This window comes from Trachypithecus francoisi, unplaced genomic scaffold (assembly GCF_009764315.1).
Source record: "Trachypithecus francoisi isolate TF-2019V2 unplaced genomic scaffold, Tfra_2.0 Contig01580, whole genome shotgun sequence".
NCBI classification, from domain to species: Eukaryota; Metazoa; Chordata; class Mammalia; order Primates; family Cercopithecidae; genus Trachypithecus; species Trachypithecus francoisi.
Genome location: NW_022681443.1, coordinates 427,266 through 448,194, shown reverse-complemented (window position 1 = coordinate 448,194; position 20,929 = coordinate 427,266). Strand labels below are relative to the sequence as shown.

The 20,929-nt window shown below is 54.5% G+C and overlaps 1 protein-coding gene across 1 annotated transcript in view; it reads left to right on the top strand.

Annotated features, from left to right (window-relative positions):
* Nucleotides 1-7,481: 7,481 nt before the first annotated feature.
* CARD10 (caspase recruitment domain family member 10) overlaps nt 7,482-20,929 on the top strand; it is a 30,177-nt gene continuing 16,729 nt past the window's right edge. The window contains 8 exon segments of the mRNA XM_033188737.1: nt 7,482-7,676; nt 7,804-8,055; nt 8,909-9,046; nt 11,016-11,341; nt 16,826-17,041; nt 18,405-18,560; nt 19,135-19,260; nt 20,687-20,878. Of these exon segments, the coding sequence (XP_033044628.1) occupies nt 7,538-7,676; nt 7,804-8,055; nt 8,909-9,046; nt 11,016-11,341; nt 16,826-17,041; nt 18,405-18,560; nt 19,135-19,260; nt 20,687-20,878 (1,545 nt within the window). The 5' untranslated portion in view covers nt 7,482-7,537.

The following is a 20,929-nucleotide window of genomic DNA, read 5'->3' as shown; positions in this document are numbered from 1 at the left end:
CCCTGGGGTAGCGTGAGATGGAATGAGTTCGGCACCTGGCTCAGTCCTAGTGTGAACCCCAGTGGGATAATTATTCACTAGCCTTCCAGGCAGGGAGGGCCCACTCACCAGCTCCTCCTCTCCTGTGCGAGGGGCGCCTGAGTCATGGGAACAAGGACAAACGACCGAAACGGTGCAAGTTAAAGCAAGCGAAGGACGAGGATCCCTGTAGGAGCCTGGCATGAGACTTCTGGGCTCTGGGCCTTCGCACTGACCTTTCCTTCTGCCTGGAGCACCTTTCCTCTTTTGCCTCTTCTTCTGCTTTAGTTTTTGAGGCCCCTGGGCAGTCGAGGATTTCCTCCTCTCATCGCTGCCAGCAACGTAAAGTGGTTGGGTATGAACCTGTTTCCTCAGAGCAGTGCTTGGGTTGGTCCATTCATTTGGGTCCTCAGGGCACCAAACAGGGCTGGGCACAGAGTCTGGGCAGGGGACTGTGCTGGCAGGTGGGGGAAGGTCACAATTTGGGCTGCAGGGTGAGGGGTGGGGCGAGGGCAGGCCCTCACCCCACCCTTAACTTCAGTGATAACTCCCTTTCAGGTCCACACGTGCTCACCGTAGGACCTCACCAAACCTGTTCCATCTTCTGAAAAGTGGGGAGAATAGGAGGACTTACCTTGTGGGTTTATTAGGAAGATTTAAGGAGTTAACCCTGGAAAATGCTTGTACATCATACGTTGGATGCACAGAAAGTGCTCAAAACTGTTTGCTACTGAGCAAAGTGTTTGTCACTGAGTGACATCTTTGTGCCAAGCACTTTACATAAAGTCATTCATTTAATCAGACACATCCATGATTGTCTCTACACATCAGTCCCGTCAAGGGTCATGACCTGACAACCTCACTGATCTGGGATTTGAATCCAGGTCAGGATGATTCCGTGGTTGGGGCTCTGTGGTTGGGTGGGCGGCAGAGGAAGGCAGGTCAGCCTGCGCAGCCCTGGTGACTCAGAGCCGCGGCTCCCCTGGCCCGCCCTTTCCTCTGAGTCAGCCTCAGTGATTCCACAGGCTCTTCTCTGGAATTCAGGGCCCCAGGCAGTGTTCCTCCATGGAGATGCTGGTGGGTGCCTTGAGCCCCCATGGCCGCCCTTGGCTGTGTCCTGTGGCCCCCTGGGAGCCCCTCTGAAGTGCAGGCGCTTGCTAGGGTGAGCATCTCCCTCCAACCACCTTGTGGTGCAGAGGGGCAAACTGAGACACAGAGAGGGGCAGGGACCGGGCTGGATGGCACAGCCTCAGCGAGGGGAGCCAGGCCTGGGGAGCCCAGCTTCACTTTTTTCCGTCTTTTCCCAGCCTGCCCCAGTCCCATCTCTCACCTCCTGGCACAGCTTCCTGCCCCATGCCTGGATATCCCCAGCCTAGCCCAGCTCCTTGCCTAGCCCAAGGTCAGGCAGTAGGCACACATCTCCGTCATTGGTCTGAATTGGGGTGAGAGTGGGTCAGCATTTCTATTCCGTGCTCTCAGGGCTGCTGGAGGTGGCCATGGGAGAAAGGGAAGGTGGGGACAGGGCCACCCTTCCTCTGGCCCCTGTAGGAGTCCCTGGTTCTCAGGCAGATGCAGTCACCTGATACTGGAGGGCCAACACCATCCCTTTGGCTCTTCCTATCTCACTTCCTTGTGCTCGGCTCTCTCTGCCTTGAGGAACCCAGGGCTCACTTGGGCCACTGCAACCTCAGTTTCCCCAATATCTATCAAATTATAAAATAATAGTGTTGTGTGTTTTTTTTTTTTTTTGAGACTGAGTCTTGCTCTGTTGCCCAGGCTGGAATGCAGTGGCACCATCTCGGCTCACTGCAACCTTTGGCTCCTGGGTTGAAGCGATTCTCCTGCCTCAGCCTCCCGAGTATCTGGGATTACAGGTGCCCACCACCACACCTGGCTGATTTTTGTATTTTTGGTGAAGATGGGGTTTCACCATGTTGGCCAGGCTGGTCTCGAACTCCTGACCTTAAGTGATCTGCCCACCTTGGCCTCCCAAAATGCTGGGATTACAGTTGTGCCTGGCTATAAAATAAAGGTCTTAAGTACCCTTTCAGCCTAGACTCTTGTGATTGGGCACAATAACCTCCCTAGCCCCTTCTCTCCCCAGTCTCATAGAATAGGACCTAGGGAGCCGGGCATGGTGGCTCACGCTTATAATCCCAGCACTTTGGGAGGCCGAGGTGGGCAGATCACAAGGTCAGGAGTTCTAGACCAGCCTGGCCAATATGGTGGAACCCCGTCTCTACTAAAAGTACAGAAATTAGGTGGGCGTGGTGGCAGGCGCCGGTAATTCCAGCTACTAGGGTAGCTGAGGCAGGAGAATTGCTTGAACCCAGGGATCAGAGGTTGCAGTGAGCTGAGATCGCGCCACTGCACTCCAGCCTGGGCGATAGGCAAGACTCTGTCTCAAAAAAAAAAAAAAAAAAAAAAAAAGGGAGTGTGACCTAGGGAAGGCTGCTACAGGGGGACACTGGCAATGGGGAGGAGAAGTGACATCTCCAGGTGAATTCAATTGAGGATGGGCATTTAGCATCGGTCTTGTGCTCAGGCTGTGCCAGAGCCCCTCAGATGAGGGGTAAAGAAAGGTTTAGGAACTTGTCCATGATCACAGGCACACATTGTCCTGGAATTTGAACCATGGGCATTCTGGCTGTGGTGTAGTGCAGCTCATCACAGGAATTCACCCCACTCTTTGGCCCACTCACTCATCCCCTGCTGAACACCTGAGTGCCAGGTCCTGTGCTGGGATCCATGCGGCCCAGGCCCTGATCCTAGTGAAGAGATGGCCAGAGGAGGCAAGATGGGGTTGGGGGCTGGGTCAGGGAGCACAGGTTCACTAGGCATCCTGACTTACGGACTAGATAACTCCAGACCCACATTTCTGGATGCAATCAGAGACCGACAAAGGGGAATGGAAGGGTTGCTAGGGTCAGGGGCATCCTTGAAGGAATGAACAAAAAGGTGGATCCCTGCTTCTGTGGCCTCTGTGGCTGATTTGGGGAAGACAATGATAGCAGGGTATTGCTACCGAGAAAAGTGAAGGCCAAAGTCCTCATAATGACCTTCAAGGCCTTTGCTCTGTCTGCTCCCCTTCCAATCCTCCTTCAACCTCCTCTCCTCCCCTGTTGCACTCCTCATCCTCACCACTCTTGGAACATTCCAGCTCACTCCTGCTAGCCAAGGACGGCTCTGTTCTTGGGATGGAAGTAGGCAACACACAGGTTGCTGACATTTTCCTGGTGCAGCAAAGCAAGCACCAAGAAAATGTCAGATAGAGAGGAAATGGCTGTCGGGGTTCAGAAAGTGATACCTGCCAAATATGGCGCTTTGACAGGCCGAATAAAGATGCCGCCTCAAGGTCTCTCTGCCCACCTTTCCCCCATCCTGTCTGTCAATCCTCTGTGTCTCTCAAAGCACAGGAGGAGGCTGTTCTCTGAAGTTCCCTTATCTACTAGAAACTGGACCCCCAAAGAGGAGCACGATTGCTTTCGATCCCTTCCCTGAAATCTCATTAACGGGAGATTAAAATTCATATCACAGAGGAAGAGAAGATTAAACATCATGTCTAGAGTCCAGACAAACTTTGTCCCAAACGAGTGTTTCTTCTTCGGTCCCATTCAATTTCCAAAGAAAATCATCTGTAAGATAATGTCTACCTCCCAGGCCAATTAATGCCTCCTAACAGTCATTTACTCCAAAAGCCCGTCTCCCCTTCCCCAGTGAGGAAGCCGATATAAACGTCTGGACCTCAGTGGATTATTGGATAATCATTCTCCTATGACTCCCCTGTGCTATGCATGTTAAATACTTTTTTTTTTTTTTTTTTTTTTGAGACGGAGTCTCGCTCTGTCACCCAGGCTGGAGTGCTGTGGCCGGATCTCAGCTCACTGCAAGCTCCGCCTCCCGGGCTCACGCCATTCTCCTGTCTCAGCCTCCCAAGTAGCTGGGACTACAGGCACCGCCACCTCGCCCGGCTAGTGCTTTTTGTATTTTTTAGTAGAGACGGGGTTTCACTGTGTTAGCCAGGATGGTCTCGATCTCCTGACCTCGTGATCCGCCCGCCTCGGCCTCCCAAAGTGCTGGGATTACAGGCTTGAGCCACCGCGCCTGGTCGTTAAATACATTTTTTATGCTTTTTTCCTTCTACTTATCTGCCTATTGTCAGCGCATTTCCGGCAAACCTTTAGAGGGAGAAGGGGAAGCTGTCCTTTGGCCTCCAAGTAGCACAGAATGGCTTTGATGGGGTGTATGGAATTCCCTGCCGGGGGTAGGGGGGGGCTCCTGAATCAAGGGAGGGGAAATTTGATCTGAGACCTGAAAAGCTAGAAGGAACCCTCCATAACAAGAGTGGAGGGACAAGCAGTCCCAGCAGAGGCAACAGGCTGGACAAGGGCCTTGACGCGGAAGAAGCTGACAGGTTCCAGGAACAGAATGAAGCTGGTGAGTGAGTGGGGCAGTGGGAAGTGGGAGGCAGGGGAGCCAGCAGGGTCTGGGGGCAGTTTGCATTTTATTCCAATTTGGTGGAAACCATTAAGAGGTTTTAAGCCAGATAAAAGCCTGTTCTGTTTTTAAAACCATCATTCTTTCCAGCTTAGGCAACGTGGCAAAACCCCTCTCTACCAAGAGTATAAAAAGGTAGCCGGGCATGGTGATGCATATGTGTAGTCCCAGCTATATGGGAGCCTGAGGCAGAAGGATTGCTTGAGCCCAGGAGTTCAAGGCTGCACTGAGCTATGATTGGGCCACTGTACTCTAGGCTGAGTGACAGAGCCAGACTTTGTCTCAGAAAAACCTCCCAAACCAAACAAACATCATTAAGGCTGTAGAGTGGAGAACATACCATAGCCCAGAACCCTGTGGGTGGGAGTTTGTGGGGGTGTGTGTGGCTTGGACCAATGGGGCTACAGGTGGTAGGACGCGGACCTGTTTGAAACATGGAGGCATGCCTTTTGATGAGTTGGGAAGAGGACTGACATTCCTGTACCCATTTCACATACGGAGCGACTGCAACTCAGAGGCAGTCCCTGCACATGGGAGACTATTGTCCATTTTTCAGATGTAGAAGTTGAGAGGGGGAGGAATTTGTCCGAGTACATGCAGCTAAGGCTGAATGTTGGTCTCCAGGGCACTCACTGCTCCCGGACTGTCTGCCTTTGTAGGTGTGGCTGGGACTACTCACTGCCTGCCTTTTGCAGACAGGGAAATGGAGACTCAAAGAAGAACAATACTCATAGTGGTGAGCCCATGATAGAACCCAGGGCCCCTGGTACAAAGTCTAGATTCTCTGTGTTCCTGCTGTAGTCCCTGCCCGCCTTCCTGGCATAGCTATAGAGAGCAGATGAATGTAGCAGAACCCACAAGAGGACAATAATGGACGTGGTACCTAATCACACGCTAGCACACTCGGTGCTATGGACACCCAGGGAAAGATGAGGAGGCTCAGATGTTTGTGGGGAAGTGGGGACGCCCCTGTCTGCCTCCTGCCTGGCTTGATGCCCGCAGTGGGCGAGTGTGTATGTGTGCATGTATATGTGATGGTGTGTGTGCATGCCTGTGTAATTGTACATGTGAATGTGGGAGTGCGGTGCCCACAGGAACACTGTCGTTCCCCCTGGAATGCCGGGCACCAGGGGAGCTCAGGGTACCCAGCTACCTGCCTGTTCGGACCCAGTGTGCCCTCACTTCTCTGTCCACTTATCTGCAGAGACCTCTTGGCTTCTGTGCCTTATCTTTGGGCCCTGCTTAGGCTTCTTGATGAAAAAATAATTAACCATAGCCTCATTTTTCAAGGCGTCCATCCCACTCTGCTGGCCAAGTTAAAAATACTCACAAGGAGCAGGGCTGCTGGTGGGAGGAGCTGCCACTCTGCGTAGGAGGGCAACCAAGGCCACAGAGAGGGAAAGGACGTATTGAAAGGGAGGCCTGGTGCGTGCCTGGACTCAGGGCTTGGAGAGGAGAGAAGCCAGGGGCTGGGCTCCGGCCTATTCCCACTGTGGCTTCGCTGTGTGAATTTGGGCAAGTTCCTTGCCCTCTCTGAGCTCTGCTTCCTCCTCTATTAATTGAGGAATTTGCACTAGAATTCAGTTCTCCCAAAGCATTTCTTCTGCATGTGAACGGGTGACACCCAAAGCAGAAACACGTGTACAACAAATCCAAACCAAAAAGAGGCTGTGGTTAAGTTTGGAAAAGGACACCAGGATATATAAAGTTAAATCTGTTTCCTGGGCCTCTTTTCTTTCTTTCTCTCTTTCTCTCTTTCTCCTTCCTTCCTTCCTTCCTTCCTTCCTTCCTTCCTTCCTTCCTTCCTTCTTTCCCTTCCTTCCTTCCCTCCCTCCCTCTTTCTTTCTTTCTTTCTGTCTGTCTGTCTCTCTGTCTGTCTCACTCTGTTGCCCAGGCTGCTGGAGTGCAGTGGCACGATATCACTGCAACCTCCGCCTCCTGGGTTCCAGAGATTCTCGTGTCCCAGCCTCCTGAGTAGCTGGGATTACAGATGCGCACCATCACACCTGGCTAATTTTTGTGTTTTTAGTAGAGATGGGGTTTTGCCATATTGGTCAGGCTGGTCTCGAACTCCTGACCTCAGGTGATCCACCTGCCTCGGTCTCCCAAAGTGCCGGGATTACAGGCATGAGTCACAGCCCCCCGCCTTAATTTAAGCAGGGCTTTGCAGAGCCTTTATTGATTGAAACCTTAATTCTTTGGATAAGTAATACATATGTCCACGGCATCTAATTCAGAAGTTGTGGAAGGGGTTTGGGGAGCTCACACCTCTTTCCTGTACCGGTTGTGCCTCCTCTGTTCCTCCCTGGCAGCAGGTACCTGGAAGCTTCTAATGCATAGCGAGGCTGTATCGCATGCACCAGCAGATACTGCGTAGACTCAGCCACTATCATGGTAAGCGACCACGGGCCTCCCAGGCGGGAGCGGGAGCATGGATGGCTAGCCACAGCCCGCCCCCAGCATCTCTAGGACCAACACCTGGAGGAACACCCTTTGAGAATTGTGGGGTCCCTGGTCCCCAAGTGCCACGGGGGTTTGCATAGGAGGGAAGTTGGTAGCGCCGCCCTGCAGGTTCAGATCCCCATCTTGCAAAAGGCGTCCATGACCTCTGCCCTTTGCTGCTCCCAGCTGGGCTGTCCTGCGCTCCAGGGAAGCTCCGAAGCCTGCAGTGTATGTGGGGACCCGGGAAGGGCAAGCTCAGGTTGTGTGCCCGCAGGCTGCGCCGGGAGTGAGCGGCTAGCCCCGCGCGGGCGGGCGCGCTGTGGGCGTAGGGAGGCGATGCGCGTGGCCCGGGGAAGGTGTGTCGCGGCGCGCTGGGGGTGTGAGCGCGCGTGCCCGCCCCGGCCCCGCCCAGAGGCCGGGCAGGTGTGGGCGGGCGGCCAGGACCCCGCCGAGCCGGGCTGGGAGAGCCGGCGGGAAACAGGAAGCAGGGGGAGGCGCGGCCGGACGGCCGGGAGGGAGGGCGTGCAGACGGACGCGCGGGGTGGCCGGGGGCCGGACGCGCGGCCCGGGGCTGGCGGCGATGTGGGGAGGCCCGGGCAGCCTGGGCGGTGGCGGGGACGGGGGCGGAGCCGGGGGCGCCGTGGGCACCGCCCCCCTGCGCCTGCGGAGCCGCCGCCCGAGCGCGGACTCGGGAGCCCGAGGCGGCTGTAGCGTGCGAGGTGAGTTGCGGGGAGCTCCGGGCGCGTCCTCGACGGCAGGTCCTGCGGACGACGCCCCCAGGTGGGCTCAGCCGCACACCCAGCCCCAGGGCGCCCTGGTCGACCCCCGTGCGCCTCTTGCCCGCAGACCCCGAGGACACGGCCATGCCGGGCCGGGCGGAGGCGGGGGAGGCCGAGGAGGAGGCCGGGGCCGGCTCGGGGTCCGAGGCGGAGGAGGACGCGCTGTGGGAGCGGATCGAGGGCGTCCGGCACCGGTTGGCTCGCGCCCTGAACCCGGCCAAGCTCACGCCGTATCTGCGCCAGTGCCGGGTCATCGACGAGCAGGACGAGGAGGAGGTGCTGAGTACCTACCGCTTCCCGTGCCGCGTCAACCGCACCGGTGAGCCGCGAGGCCCGCGTGGGTCACGACCCGGGCCGGCCATGACCTTGGGCGCAGCGCCCAGAGCAGTGGAGCGAGAAGCTAGGGCTCTGCTGTCCTGGGGCTCGGTCTCCGCATCCGTAAAGTGGGCCGGCTGGGTATGCCCACCAGCCTGCCTCGTCCCCAACAGCCACTGCGCCCTGGTGGTCCGCGTTGCCCACACCGGCGTCAGAGTTTTGTCTCGGGGTTCTCTCCTACTTCCTGGGTCCACATTAGAGCAGAGGGTTGGATGTGGCTGCCAGGGCCGGCTGGGCCTGGGACCTGCCGGTCACAGCCGGCGGACTTGGCACCTTTCCTGCGCTCTTTGATGTCCGAGTTCTGTCTGTCCCCTCCTCTGTGCGCCACACACTCCTGGGGGAGTCATTTTTCAAGTGTCAAGACCCATCTCAGCTTTACGAGGGTCCCCTCTCCCACAGGGTGTGCCTTTGAACCAGAGCTCACAAAGGCATGATGGAATGGTCTTAATGGTGGAATTTCAGGCATGGCCAATGGGAGAAGTATTTTCTTTGCTTCTGGTGATAGAGGGGCTTCTCTGTGCCACTGAAAAGGCAGACTGCATTTGCGGACCCGCATCTGTGTCTGTGGGAGGTGCTGGGGAGCTCTGGGAGCCCAGGAGTCATGAGGGAGTGTGCTCCCCTGGCTATGGCAGACTGGCTCTCTTCTCTTCCCTGATGTGTTGGGACAGGCCCCTGTGTGTGTCACTGGCTCAAAAATTTGGGGAACGTGGGCCTGGAGCATGGTGGGGGCAGAAGCAACCAGGCACCTGGGGAGGCCCTCCCCTGGACCGTGGGTTCATCCCCCCACTACTCTCCAGGGCGCCTGATGGACATCTTGCGCTGCCGTGGCAAGAGGGGCTATGAGGCCTTCCTGGAAGCCCTGGAGTTCTACTACCCCGAACACTTCACGCTGCTCACGGGCCAGGAACCCGCCCAGCGGTGCTCCATGATCCTCGGTGAGTGGACCTGCGGTGGATGCTGGCACCTCGGCTTCCAGTGCACAGGCTCCTTCCCCCATCCCTGTTAGGGAGGCGCTCCCACTATGCTTGTTGAACAGTAAGGGAAACTGAGGCATGGAGCAGCTGAAGGAGCTTGCGCAGGGCCCCACGGTAGGCTGAGGGTGGGGCTGGATGCTAGTGCTGTTATTCCAAGTTCAGAGCCACATGCTTAAGATGGCTCTTTCTCCCTGATACTGTTTTCAGACATATGTCGGACATACGCAGATGTACAGTTTTTTAAGTAAAAAAATACAGAGGCTTCAGGTGACTTTGAACTTTTTTTTGTGTGTGAGACAGAGTCTTGCTCTGTCACCAGGCTGGAGTGCAGTGGTGTGATCTCGGCTCACTGCAACCTCTGCCTCCCAGTTTCAAGCAATTCTCCTGCCTCAGCCTCCTGAGTAGCTGGGATTACAGGCATGAGCCACCATACCCCGCTAATTTTTGTATGTTTAATAGAGATGGGGTTTCATCATGTTGGCCAGGATGGTCTTGATCTCCTGACCTTGTGATCTGCTTGCCTCAGCCTCCCAATGTGCTGGGATTACAGGCATGAGCCACTGCGCCCAGCTGAATTTTTTTTATATAAAACACACACACACACGCCTACATGTGTATTTTGCTTTTTTTTTTTTAAGAACAACTGATTTTAGTGATTCTTTCATCTCTGTTACATACACTTGTTTTAAGTGACTGCATACTATTCATTAGTGAAGTTAGGACATAATTCATTTATCCCATTTCCAGTTGATGGATACTTAGGTTTCCATTTTTGTATTATTACAGCGATGCCAGCAACATTCTTGTATGTGCATCTTTGTGCAAATGCATCTCAGGCGAAGAGGTTCTGAGAATAATTTCTCAAAGAGTCTGTGTATTTTAACTGTTAAATCAACATACCTCCTACCAGGAGTGTGTAAGTGACCATTTGAATCCTGGGGATCATGTTTAAATATTTTTGCCATTCTGATATGTAAAAAATAATGTTACTGTTTTAAGTTTATATTTCATTGAGTGATATTGTTCCCAGGTTACTATTTATTAAGCTTTGGGTAAATAACTGCTCTGTGCTTCAGTTTTTCTGTTTTTGAAATGGGTACAATAATAGTACCTACCTTATAGTGTTGTCATAAAGATTAAATAAGATGTATCTGGCACAAAGAATGAAGTTAACAAATATGAGAAGCTACTGTAATTATTGTTGGTAGGTTGGTGCATATTTTCCTGTATTAGCCATTTTTATTTTGGGACTTGTCTATTGATAGTTTTTGTCTATATTTTTATTTGGTCATTGATCTTTTCTTATTGATTTGTAGGAGCTCTTTATATATTATGGCTCTGAGTTCTTGTTATATTTTCTCCCACTCTGTTGCTTATTAACTTGGTTGCATCTTTCATTTTTCAGAGTTTAAACTTTTTTTTTTTTGAGACGGAGTCTCGCTCTGTCGCCCGGGCTGGAGTGCAGTGGCACGATCTTGGCTCACTGCAAGCTCTGCCACCTCCCGGGTTCATGCCATTCTCCTGCCTCAGCCTCCCGAGAAGCTGGGACTACAGGCGCCCGCCACCGCACCCGGCTAATTTTTTTTGTATTTTTAGTAGAGACGGGGTTTCACCGTGTTCGCCAGGATGGTCTCAATCTCCTGACCTCGTGATCCATCTGCCTCGGCCTCCCAAAGTGCTGAGATTACAGGCGTGAGCCACCGCGCCCGGCCGGTTTAAACATTTTTATATGGATTTGTCTCTTTTTTCTCTCACAACTCCTGGATTTTGTGTGTTGTTTAGGAAGACCTCCCCTGCTCCCAAATTCTACAAATATATTCCAGAATTTCCCTCTAGTGTTTTTATGATTTGAGTTTTTTGACACAGTCTACTGTCTCTTGGATTTTACTTGCCTGAGCTGCCTATTCTGTCCCCTGTTCTGTCCTGGCAGATGAGGAGGGGCCTGAGGGCCTGACCCAATTCTTGATGACAGAGGTGCGACGGCTACGGGAAGCTCGCAAGAGCCAGCTGCAGCGGGAGCAGCAACTGCAGGCCCGGGGCCGGGTGCTTGAGGAGGAGCGGGCAGGGCTGGAGCAGCGACTGCGGGACCAGCAGCAGGCTCAGGAGCGCTGTCAACGGCTGCGGGAGGACTGGGAGGCGAGCAGCCTGGAGCTGCTGCGGCTCAAGGATGAGAACTACATGATTGCCATGCGCCTGGCACAGCTCAGTGAGGAGAAGAACTCGGCTGTACTTCGCAGCCGTGACCTGCAGCTGGCGGTAGGCCCTGGGGAGATGAGTTGGGAGGCAAGGGAAGGGGCAGCTTTTGCAGTATAGTAGCCAGCCAGCCTGTGTCCCAGAGCAACCACTGTGGGCTCTTTGACATGGATAAGTCCTTTTAGTGCTCGGTGTACCTACTTCATTGGGTTATGACTATAATTCTCAATGGAGGACGATTTTGACCTCCTAGAAACATTTGGCCATGTCTGGGAGACTTTTCTGGTTGTCACAATGAGTGGGGATTTATTGGCATCTGGTGTCAGGGATGCTGTCAAATGCCCTGAGGGCACAGGACAGTCCCCAACAAAGAATTACCCAGCCTAGGGCCGGGGCGGAGAAACGCTGGGCTATGAGGATTCATTGAGTTTTTTTTTTGTGAGACAGAGTCTCACCCTCGTTGCCCAGGCTGGAGTGCAGTGGTGTGATCTTGGCTCCCTGCAGCCTCTGCCTCCAGGGTTCCAGCGATTCTCCTGCCTCAGGTGGGTACCTGAGATTACAGGCATGTGCCACCACACCCAGCTAATTTTTGTATTTTTAGTAGAGATGGGGTTTCACCAAGTTGACCTGGCTGGTCTCGAACTCCTGACCTCAGGTGATCCGCCCGTCTGGGCCTCCCAAAGTGCTGGGATTATAGGCGTGAGAAACCATACCTGGCCTGGTGAGTTTCCATTTAAGACACAGAGTTTCAAACATGTACAGCCCCTAGCACACTGCTCACAACTTGTGTCAATAGCCATTGTTGATATTATCAAGAGCCACACAAGTTATAAACATCATGTCTTCTAATCCTCCCCAAAGCACCATACGCCAAGTCCTCATTTGCAAATACAGACTCAGACTCAGATTAGTGAAAGGACTTGCTCAAGGTCACAGAGCCAGGAAGCTGCACAGCCTGGGTTTGAACTGGGTCCGGCTGGCTCCAGTGCCAGCCCCCTTCCCACGCTGCTGTTCCGCCCTGCTCCCTGTGTGGGGAAGTCTCACCCGACTCCCTCCAGCAGCAAGTGAGGTCGTGCCTCCTACTGCATCTCACTTTCTTGGTTTCCGACTGGGACTCAGCAGGGGGATAATAGTGGTATTTGACTGCCGCAGGGCATTGTTCCAAGGATTTAATGAGCTCATCCACGTCAAGGGCTTAGCAGTGCCAGCCGCATGGCACGCAGGAGGCTTTCTCCAGCCATGTTGGCTCAAGGCTCCACAGTGGGTTCTGACTATGGAGTTTGAAGCCTCCCTACCCCAGGAGCCTCGGGCTGTGGCTACAGTGTTGCAGGTGGCTGTGAAGCTGTAGATGTGGGTGCACCGGTGTGCCAGTCCTCGGTTTGTGCATGCCAGGTGGGTCGATATCCTGGGGAGGTGAGCCCTGATGGGGGTGTTGAGGCCACCAGTTGAAGGGTCCAGGCCGCTGGTCCTGCTTGAGGATGTAGGTGGCTGGTTTGAGGTTGTGAGATGACCTTGAGGCCATCGTTTGAGGGCCTGGTTGGTGTGTGGCATGAGATGGAGGCTTTCTGAGGAGTGGTAGGCAGGGACAGGGACACAGGTTCCAGGCCTGCTCTACTGCGAAAAATCATGTGGCGTGGGGAAGGCTTTCCTTTCTGTGCCTCAGTGTCCTCATCATCACAGATAAGGGTGATGTAACAATTATAAAACAGCCTCTTGCTTTATAGGTACCATCCTAAGTGCTTGCCACATATAGACCCCTTTAATTTTCCAGCCACCCTACGCTGGGGTGGACAGCACCATCTTCCCCATTTCTAGGGGAGGAAACAGGCACAGAGAAGCTGGTTAGAGTACTTTCCCAATGTCCTGGGATTGAAGGATTTTTTTTTTTTTTTTGGATGGTGTCTTGCTCTGTTACCCAGGCTTGAGTGCAGTGGCGAGATCTTTGCTCACTGCAACCTCCACCTCCCAGGTTCAAGCGATTCTTCTGCTTTAGCCTCCTGAGTAGCTGGGATTACAGGCGTGTGCCACCATGCCTGGCTAATTTTTTTTTTTTTTTGTATTTTCAGTACAGATGGGGTATCACCATGTTAGCCAGGCTGGTCTCAAACTCCTGACCTCAGGTGATCCGCCCGCCTTGGCCTCCCAAAGTGCCACTGTGTTCGGCCGGATTGAAGGATTTCTGAGTTGGCTCTCAGCACTGCTTGAGGGGTGGTGGCTGGCAGGTGGGAGTGCTCCCCTTTCTTTACCCAGAGAGCTTCCCCTTTTTTCTGAAACAGACATGGGCTTGCTGTAAAGTTTTCTCAGAAGAAATAATCTGCTGCTCAGAGAGGACGGCGTGAGGGCTGCGGACTGGGGGCTCTGGGAGAGGCTGCAGCCCGCATAGCTTATCCCACCTTTGGGTTGGGTGTGATGGGATCAGGAGATGTCCTGTGTGTGTGGCCATCTGGGGGCTGCTGTGACAGGGGAGGGGGATGGAAAAGAGATGGTTGGAGGTGCCTCTGTAGTCTGCAGGTCATCTACCTCTAGGCAGAGTGACTGCTTTTTCCTATTTTAGGGGCCTAAGAGGTGAAATTGGCCGGGCGCAGTGGCTCACGCCTGTAATCCCAGCATTTTGGGAGGCTGAGGCGGGTGGATCACGAGGTCAGGAGATCGAGACCATCCTGGCTAACATGGTGAAACCCTGTCTCTACTAAAAATGCAAAAAATTAGCCAGGCATGGTGGCACGCACCTGTAGTCTCAGGGACTCGGGAGGCTGAGGCAGGAGAATCGCTTGAACCCGGGAGGTGGAGTTTGCAGTGAGCCGAGATTGAGCCACTGCACTCCAGCTTGGGCAACAGAGTGAGACTCCATCTCAAAAAAAAAAAAAAAAAAGGAAATGAAATTAAACTCAGCTACTATAAGTTTGCCTTAATGTATAATTCATGTTTAGAGCTTTTCTGCTCCAAAATTAACAAAGGTGTTGCAGATGGATCTGAACAGAGCACCTGATCGTGCCTGGCTTGGCAGCTTCTGTCCTCACCTCCCATGTACAGGTGTGTGGCGGCTGAGATTTAATACCCTGTTTTATGAGGTGCAAATTTAATGAGCGGTTATTTCTAAGCAACATAAACTGAAGGAACGAACGCTATAATTTTGTGCTCAGTGAGTTTGTGCACCGAGATTAAATGCATCTGTATTTCCTGTTGCTCGTCGGAGACTCCCAGGTGTCCTGTCCTCTGAGCTCATCAGGGAAGCCGGCCGGCCAGGGGTCAGGCAGGAGGCCCTGGTGTGTGGCTGCGGTTTGCTGAGAGGGTGTGACCACAGTTGTCCTTGTAATGAGCTGTCTTTCTCTGGCTATTCACAAAGCATGTTTTGTGAGTGGAAAGGAATGTGGGAGTCATGAATTTCTTTCTGAGTCTCTTGCGGAGGAGGAGGAGTGGACTGTTAATTTGTGGAATTGCCTGACCCAGCCTTCAGACCCGTGTGTGTGTGTGTGTGTGTGTGTGTGTGTGTGTGTTAGGGGTGCCATTCTAACCTCTCAAGGCTGGGGGACTAGCAAGTCATTTTCCAAGAGAGGCCAGGGGACTCCTGGGGCACCAAATATTGCATGCCTGACTATGGCACCAGAAGTCATTGTGACCTTTTCCCAACAATGACTTCATTTTATAGCCTGCCACCTGCTGCCACTCTTGTCACTGTCTGGCCACCTCAGACCCCACATGCGTCACACTTGGCTGAGTGCACTCATAGTCCAGCAAACTGACCATGCACGTCTGCTCCCAGCTTGGTGGTCACCCCACAGCTGCCCACTCACCACACCGGGCCAACTTCTGGCTGCACACTCTGAACTGGTGATTGATTAGGGGCATGGGATTTTATTTAACGCTGTGAAGACAGCCACGGTCACACTGTGGCAGCTCTGTAGCCTGCCTTTCACAGTTTAGAGGCCTCTGCCCACTTGCTGTCTTGTTTAATTCTTGCAACACCTTTGGAAGGCAAATGATGAGGCCAGGAGATCGACTGGGCCCATTTTACTGATGAGGAAACTGAGGCCCAGAGGAGGTAAGTGACTTGCTCAGGATGACAGAGCCTAGAAGTAGCAAAATTGAAACCTGAACCCTGGACATGGAGCTCTTGAGGGAGGATGAACCAAAAGCCAAATCTTCTGGAGTAGAGGCTTTCTTAGGAATTCCTTTCAGGGTAGACCGGACTAAGTCTGTTCACTGAGTATGTTGAGGTGAGGTGTTGGCTTGCAGGGGGAGCGTCTGGTTCCTAGGCTGGATGAGACCCTCAACTCTTAAAACCATTGCCCTCTCCTCTCCCCTCACACCCCAGGTACAGATGAGAAGATTGAGGCACAGAGAGGGACCATGACTTGTCCAGGGTCACACTGAGCTAGAGATGGAGCTGGAGTCTGACCCTGGTTTTGTTTTTTGTTTTTTTTCTCCTTCTTCTTTCTTTCTTCTTCCTTCTTTCCTCCTCCTCCTCCTCCTCCAGCCTCCTCTCCCCTCCTTCCCCCTTTTCCTTCTCCTTCCCCTCCTCCTCCCTCCTTCCCCTCCTCCTCTCTCCTTCCCCTCCTCCTCCCTCCTTCCCCTCCCTCTTCCTCCTCCCTTCTCCTACTCCCTCCTTTCTTTTTCTTCTCTCTCTCTTTTTTTTTTTTTTTGAGACAGGGTCTCGCTCTGTTGCCCAGGCTGGAGTGCAGTGGCACGATCATGGTTCACTGCAGCCTCAACCTCCCAAAGCTCAAGTGATTCACCTGCTTCAGCCTCCAGAATAACTGGGATAATAGGCAGGCACCACCACACCCAACTAATGTTTTAAATTTTTTTTGTCGAGAGGAGGTCTCACTGTGTTAACTAGGCTAGTGTCGATCCGTCCACCTCAGCCTCCTAAAGTGTTAGGATTACAGGCGTGAGCACTGCACCTGGCCTGGTTTCCGTAGTCTTTTTTTTTTTTTTTTTTTTTCTGAGACAGAGTCTTGCTCTGTTGTCCAGGCTGGAGTGTAGTGGTGTCATCTTGGCTCACTGCAACCTCTACCTTCTGGGTTCAAACGATTCTCGTGCCTCAACCTCCCTAGTAGCTGGGACTACAGGCATGTGCCACCATGCCAGGCTAATTTTTGTATTTTTACTAGAGACGGGGTTTCGCCATGTTGGTCAGGCTGATGGGATTACAGGCGTGAGCCGCTGTACCTGGCCCCCCTTCTTCTGGATGTGGCCCTCCTCCTTTCTGCCATGAGGATACTGCGCTAAATTGACGGGAGTCAGTGTCAGAACTGCGGGACAGACAGCATGTTGTGGTGCAGCACATCCACCCACAAGTTCTTAGAGTAGATTCCCCTGGGGGGTGTCCTTGGCCTTACTGCCCACTGCTTCTTCCTCAGCCCTGTTTGTTTCATATCTGCCCAGCCTGTCCTGTTTTCATAGACAAGTCTGGGGAGGACCCCTGCTTCGGCTTCTCTGGGAATCTGGAAGGCATCCAGGAGCGAGGGAGCAGGACTTCCCACCCCTGTGACCTGTGGCTCCCAGTGTGTCCCCCTCTGGGCTGACCCATGTCTTGGGCTTCAGGTGGATCAGCTCAAGCTCAAGGTGAGTCGGCTGGAGGAAGAGTGTGCACTGCTGCGAAGGGCCAGAGGATCGTCTCCTGGGGCAGAAGAGAAGGAGAAGGAGAAGGAGAAGGAGAAGGAGAAGGAGCCGGACAACATGGACCTCGTCTCTGAGCTGCGTGCTGAGAACCAGCGGCTGATGGCATCGCTGCGGGAGCTGCAGGAGGGCCTGCAGCAGGTACCAGGGCCAGGGCTCGTGGGCACAGGCTGGGGGTGGTCAGGAGGGCCTGCAGCAGGTACCAGGGCCAGGGCTTGTGGACATAGGCTGGGTAGGGGGCGGTCGGGAGGGCCTACAGCAGGTACCAGGGCTGGGGCCCATGGGCATGGGGGTGGGGGGGTGTTCAGGAGGGCCTGTAGCAGGTACCACGGCCGGAGCTCATGGGCACAGGCTGCAGGGTGGGGAGTCAGGAGGGCCTGCAGCAGGTATCAGGGCTGAGGCTTGTGGGCACAGGCTGGGGGGGCGGTCAGGAGGGCCTGCAGCAGGTACCAGGGCTGGGGTCCATGGGCACGGGGGTGGGGGGGTGGTCAGGAGGGCCTGCAGCAGGTACCAGGGCTGAGGCTTGTGGGCCTAGGCTGGGGGCGGCGGTCAGGAGGAGCTGCAGCAGCTATCACGGCTGGGGTTCATGGCCATGGAGTGGGGGTGGGGGTTAGACCCGGAAAACAGGCCCTCTTGCTTGCTTGCTCATCCTCCCAAGGCCTGGAAAGCTGAGGATTTCAGAACCAGGGATCTGAGATCTGGATGGAGTCCCGGCAGCCTCTTGCCTGAAGCTCTGAGCTGAGGGCCCTTAGCACGTGGCTGTCCCTGGTTGTCTGGTCTGAGGTGTGTGAGCAGCCTCCAGGAGGTCCCCGAACTCCCTAAAACTGTCCACCTGATTTTGAGTGTGAGCATTTTTCTGGGGAAAGGGCCCCAGCTTTCATTGGATGTGTAGAGAGTGTGGTCTGGTGGTCCCAGAGCTTGCTTAGTGTCCTGTGGCAGGTCAGTGGCAGGTCAGCGGCTACATGGGCCTGCCTCCTGGCCATTGTTCCACACAGGAAGTGGGGGATGGGAACCAGTGTATTTCATGAGGTTGGGGCACTTGGCTGGAGTGTGGGTCTGGGGGCAAGATCTTGGGCCCAGGGTCTACCTGTATGGGCCAGGCTCAGCCCCTTGAAGACCCCTAATCATGGGGGTGGGAATAGGCCTTGGAAATGGCCGCGGTCTGCTGCCCTGGATGGTGGGTGAGGGCCAGAGCACAAGTGTGTGCCTGGTGCTTGCTTAGGAATAAGATCCTGGCTGAACTTGTCCAGTCACACCCTCATCCACTTAGCTTATTAGCTTACTTGTACCCCAGATGCTCCCTGGAGGGTAGGTAGGGCTGGTGGGGCCACACCCACTCTGCCGAGGGGGAAACAGAGATCCAGAGAGGGTCAAGTCCCCAGGCCAGCATGGCAGAGCTGGTCAGGTGGTTTTGGAGGGCTGACAGCTGCGTGTCCCCTTCCTTCCCACGCCCAGGGTGGGCCCCGAGCCAGACCCTGAGGTGGCCCTGCCCTGTGATCCCCAGGAGGCAAGCCGGCCAGGGGCCCCGGGCTCCGAGCGCATCCTGCTGGACATCCTAGAGCATGACTGGCGGGAAGCGCAGGACAGCAGGCAGGAGCTGTGCCAGAAGCTGCATGCCGTGCAGGGGGAGCTGCAGTGGGCCGAGGAGCTGCGTGACCAGGTGGGGCCCTGCCCATGCCCTGCCTCTGGTGGGGGAGGGTGTCAGCCAGGGCCAGTGTGCTCACGCCTTCTCTGAGCATCCGCTTGACGCGGGCGCCTTACTGAGAACTGCGTTCGTTCGTTCGTTCGTTCTCAGATGTTGACGGAGGCACCCTTCTAGGCGCTTGGGATGCCGCAGTGAGCAAAACAAAGGTGCCTTTTCCTTTAGGGGGACCTCCAGCAGGGGAGACCAGCAGTATATGAGACACACAGTCCCACGTCAACTATTTCATGTAGCCAAAGGCGATGAGTACCATGGGAGATGCAGAGCTGGGGAAGGGGCCGGTTGCAGTTTCAGTGGGGAGGCCAAGGGTGGCCGGGTGGGTGAAATGATGATCATTCTTTTCATTTTACAGATTAGGCAGTTGAGGGCCCGTGAGGTAAAGTCAGTGGCTCAGACCACTCCACTGGGCAGGAGGGGACTTGCTATCGGGTCTCAGGCTCTTGGCTCTCACTGGCCCTCCTGGGCACCTGCTGGTTAGCTTTCTGGTGGTCCCCAGCCCTGTGGTCTGACCCCGCCCCCGTGCCACCCTCAGTACCTGCAGGAGATGGAAGACCTGCGGCTCAAGCACCGCACACTGCAGAAGGACTGTGACCTGTACAAGCACCGCATGGCCACTGTCCTGGCCCAGCTGGAGGAGATTGAGAAGGAGCGAGACCAGGTGAGCCCAGTCTGCTGTGTACGAGGCCCTGGGCCAGTTGCTGCTTCTCATATGGGAGGAGATGAGAAGCAATGGAGGGGACTAGAATGGTAGAAAGAGAGGTTAGCAGCTCCCTGGTGGGTTAGGACAGGGCACAAAGCCTGGGGGAACAGACAGGGGACCTGGAGCCCTTGAGATACCAGCCTTACACCCTGGACCCACTGGCCTTGTCTGAGCTCCCATGGCAGTTGCAGAAGCTGGTCCTGGTATCTTCATTTCCGAATATCCCTTGTTCTCTCCATCTCAAAGACAAGGCCAGTACAGAGGAGGTGCTTACAAATAGAAGCCGATGAAGAAATTCTCAAAAGTTTTGGCTCTCCGTCCCTGGATGACCCTTGTCTCCTGCCAAGGTTGTAGGGTGGGCTGAGGACCTCCGGCCAGTGTCACCAGGTTCCATGTGCAGTGGGTGAGGGCAGGAGGTTTTTGTTCTTGACCAGTGTGAATCCCACTAGAGGAGTTGAAGTCTACATATTATTATTATTATTATTACTTTTTGAGACTGAGTCTAGCTCTGTTGCCCAGGCTGGAGTGCAATGGCGCGATCTCAGCTCACTGCGGTCTTCACCTCCCGGGTTCAAGTGATTCTCCTGCCTCAGCCTCCCAAGTAGCCAGTATTACAGGCATGCCCCCATGCCCGGCTAATTTTTGTATCTTTAGTAGAGACAGGGTCTCACCATATTCACCAGGCTGATCTTGAACTCCTGGGCTCAACTGATCCACCCACCTCAGCCTCCCAAAGTGCTGGGATTACAGGCGTGCGCCACCATGCCCAGCCGAAGTCTACATATGAGAAATGCCCTCAGAATCCCCTGGCAAGCTTGAAAGTGCAAAATTGAGACTTCATTCTCCGGACGTTCTCATTCAGGTGGTCTGGGGTGGGCCCCAGGAATCTGCATTTTATGGGGCTGCCCTCAGCTCTCTCTGAGGCGTGGCTGTCAGGTCTGGACCATGGCTCTAGATCTAGAGCCCCTGGTCTCCACTGTGGATGCAATGGGCTGGGTTTGACTCCTGGCTTCCCCACCAACTGGGATGCTGGGAGTGAAGCCCCTGGCACTCAGCAGGTCTCGTGGAAAAGTTTTCATTTCTTGGTGAAACGGTGAGAGCCTGGATTCTGCAAATGGACTGCCCGATTTGAATCCCAGCGCTCTCTCTCCTGGCTTGGTTTCCCCAATCTGCAGAATGAGAATAATGATATTAATAGTATCTCACTAAGCCAGTTAGTATGAAGATATTTAAATGAGCTGATATTTAGCTCAGGGCCCGGCACACAGTGCTCAGTAAGTGATAGCTGCCGTTCTCCTTACTGTCCCCATTCTCCAAGTCATAGGCCAGGACAGCTGAGCCAGGGTGGCTCCTTCAGCTGCTGCCTCTCCTCCCCCAACCCTAGGCCATCCAGAGCCGTGACCGGATCCAGTTGCAGTACTCACAGAGCCTCATTGAGAAGGACCAGTATCGCAAGCAGGTGCGGGGCCTGGAGGCAGAGCGGGATGAGCTGCTGACGACACTCACCAGCCTGGAGGGCACCAAGGCTCTGCTGGAGGTGCAGCTGCAGCGGGCCCAGGGTGGCACCTGCCTCAAGGTGAGCGGGTCAGGACTGTGGGAGTCCTGGTGGGAAGGCTGGGGTCCTGGC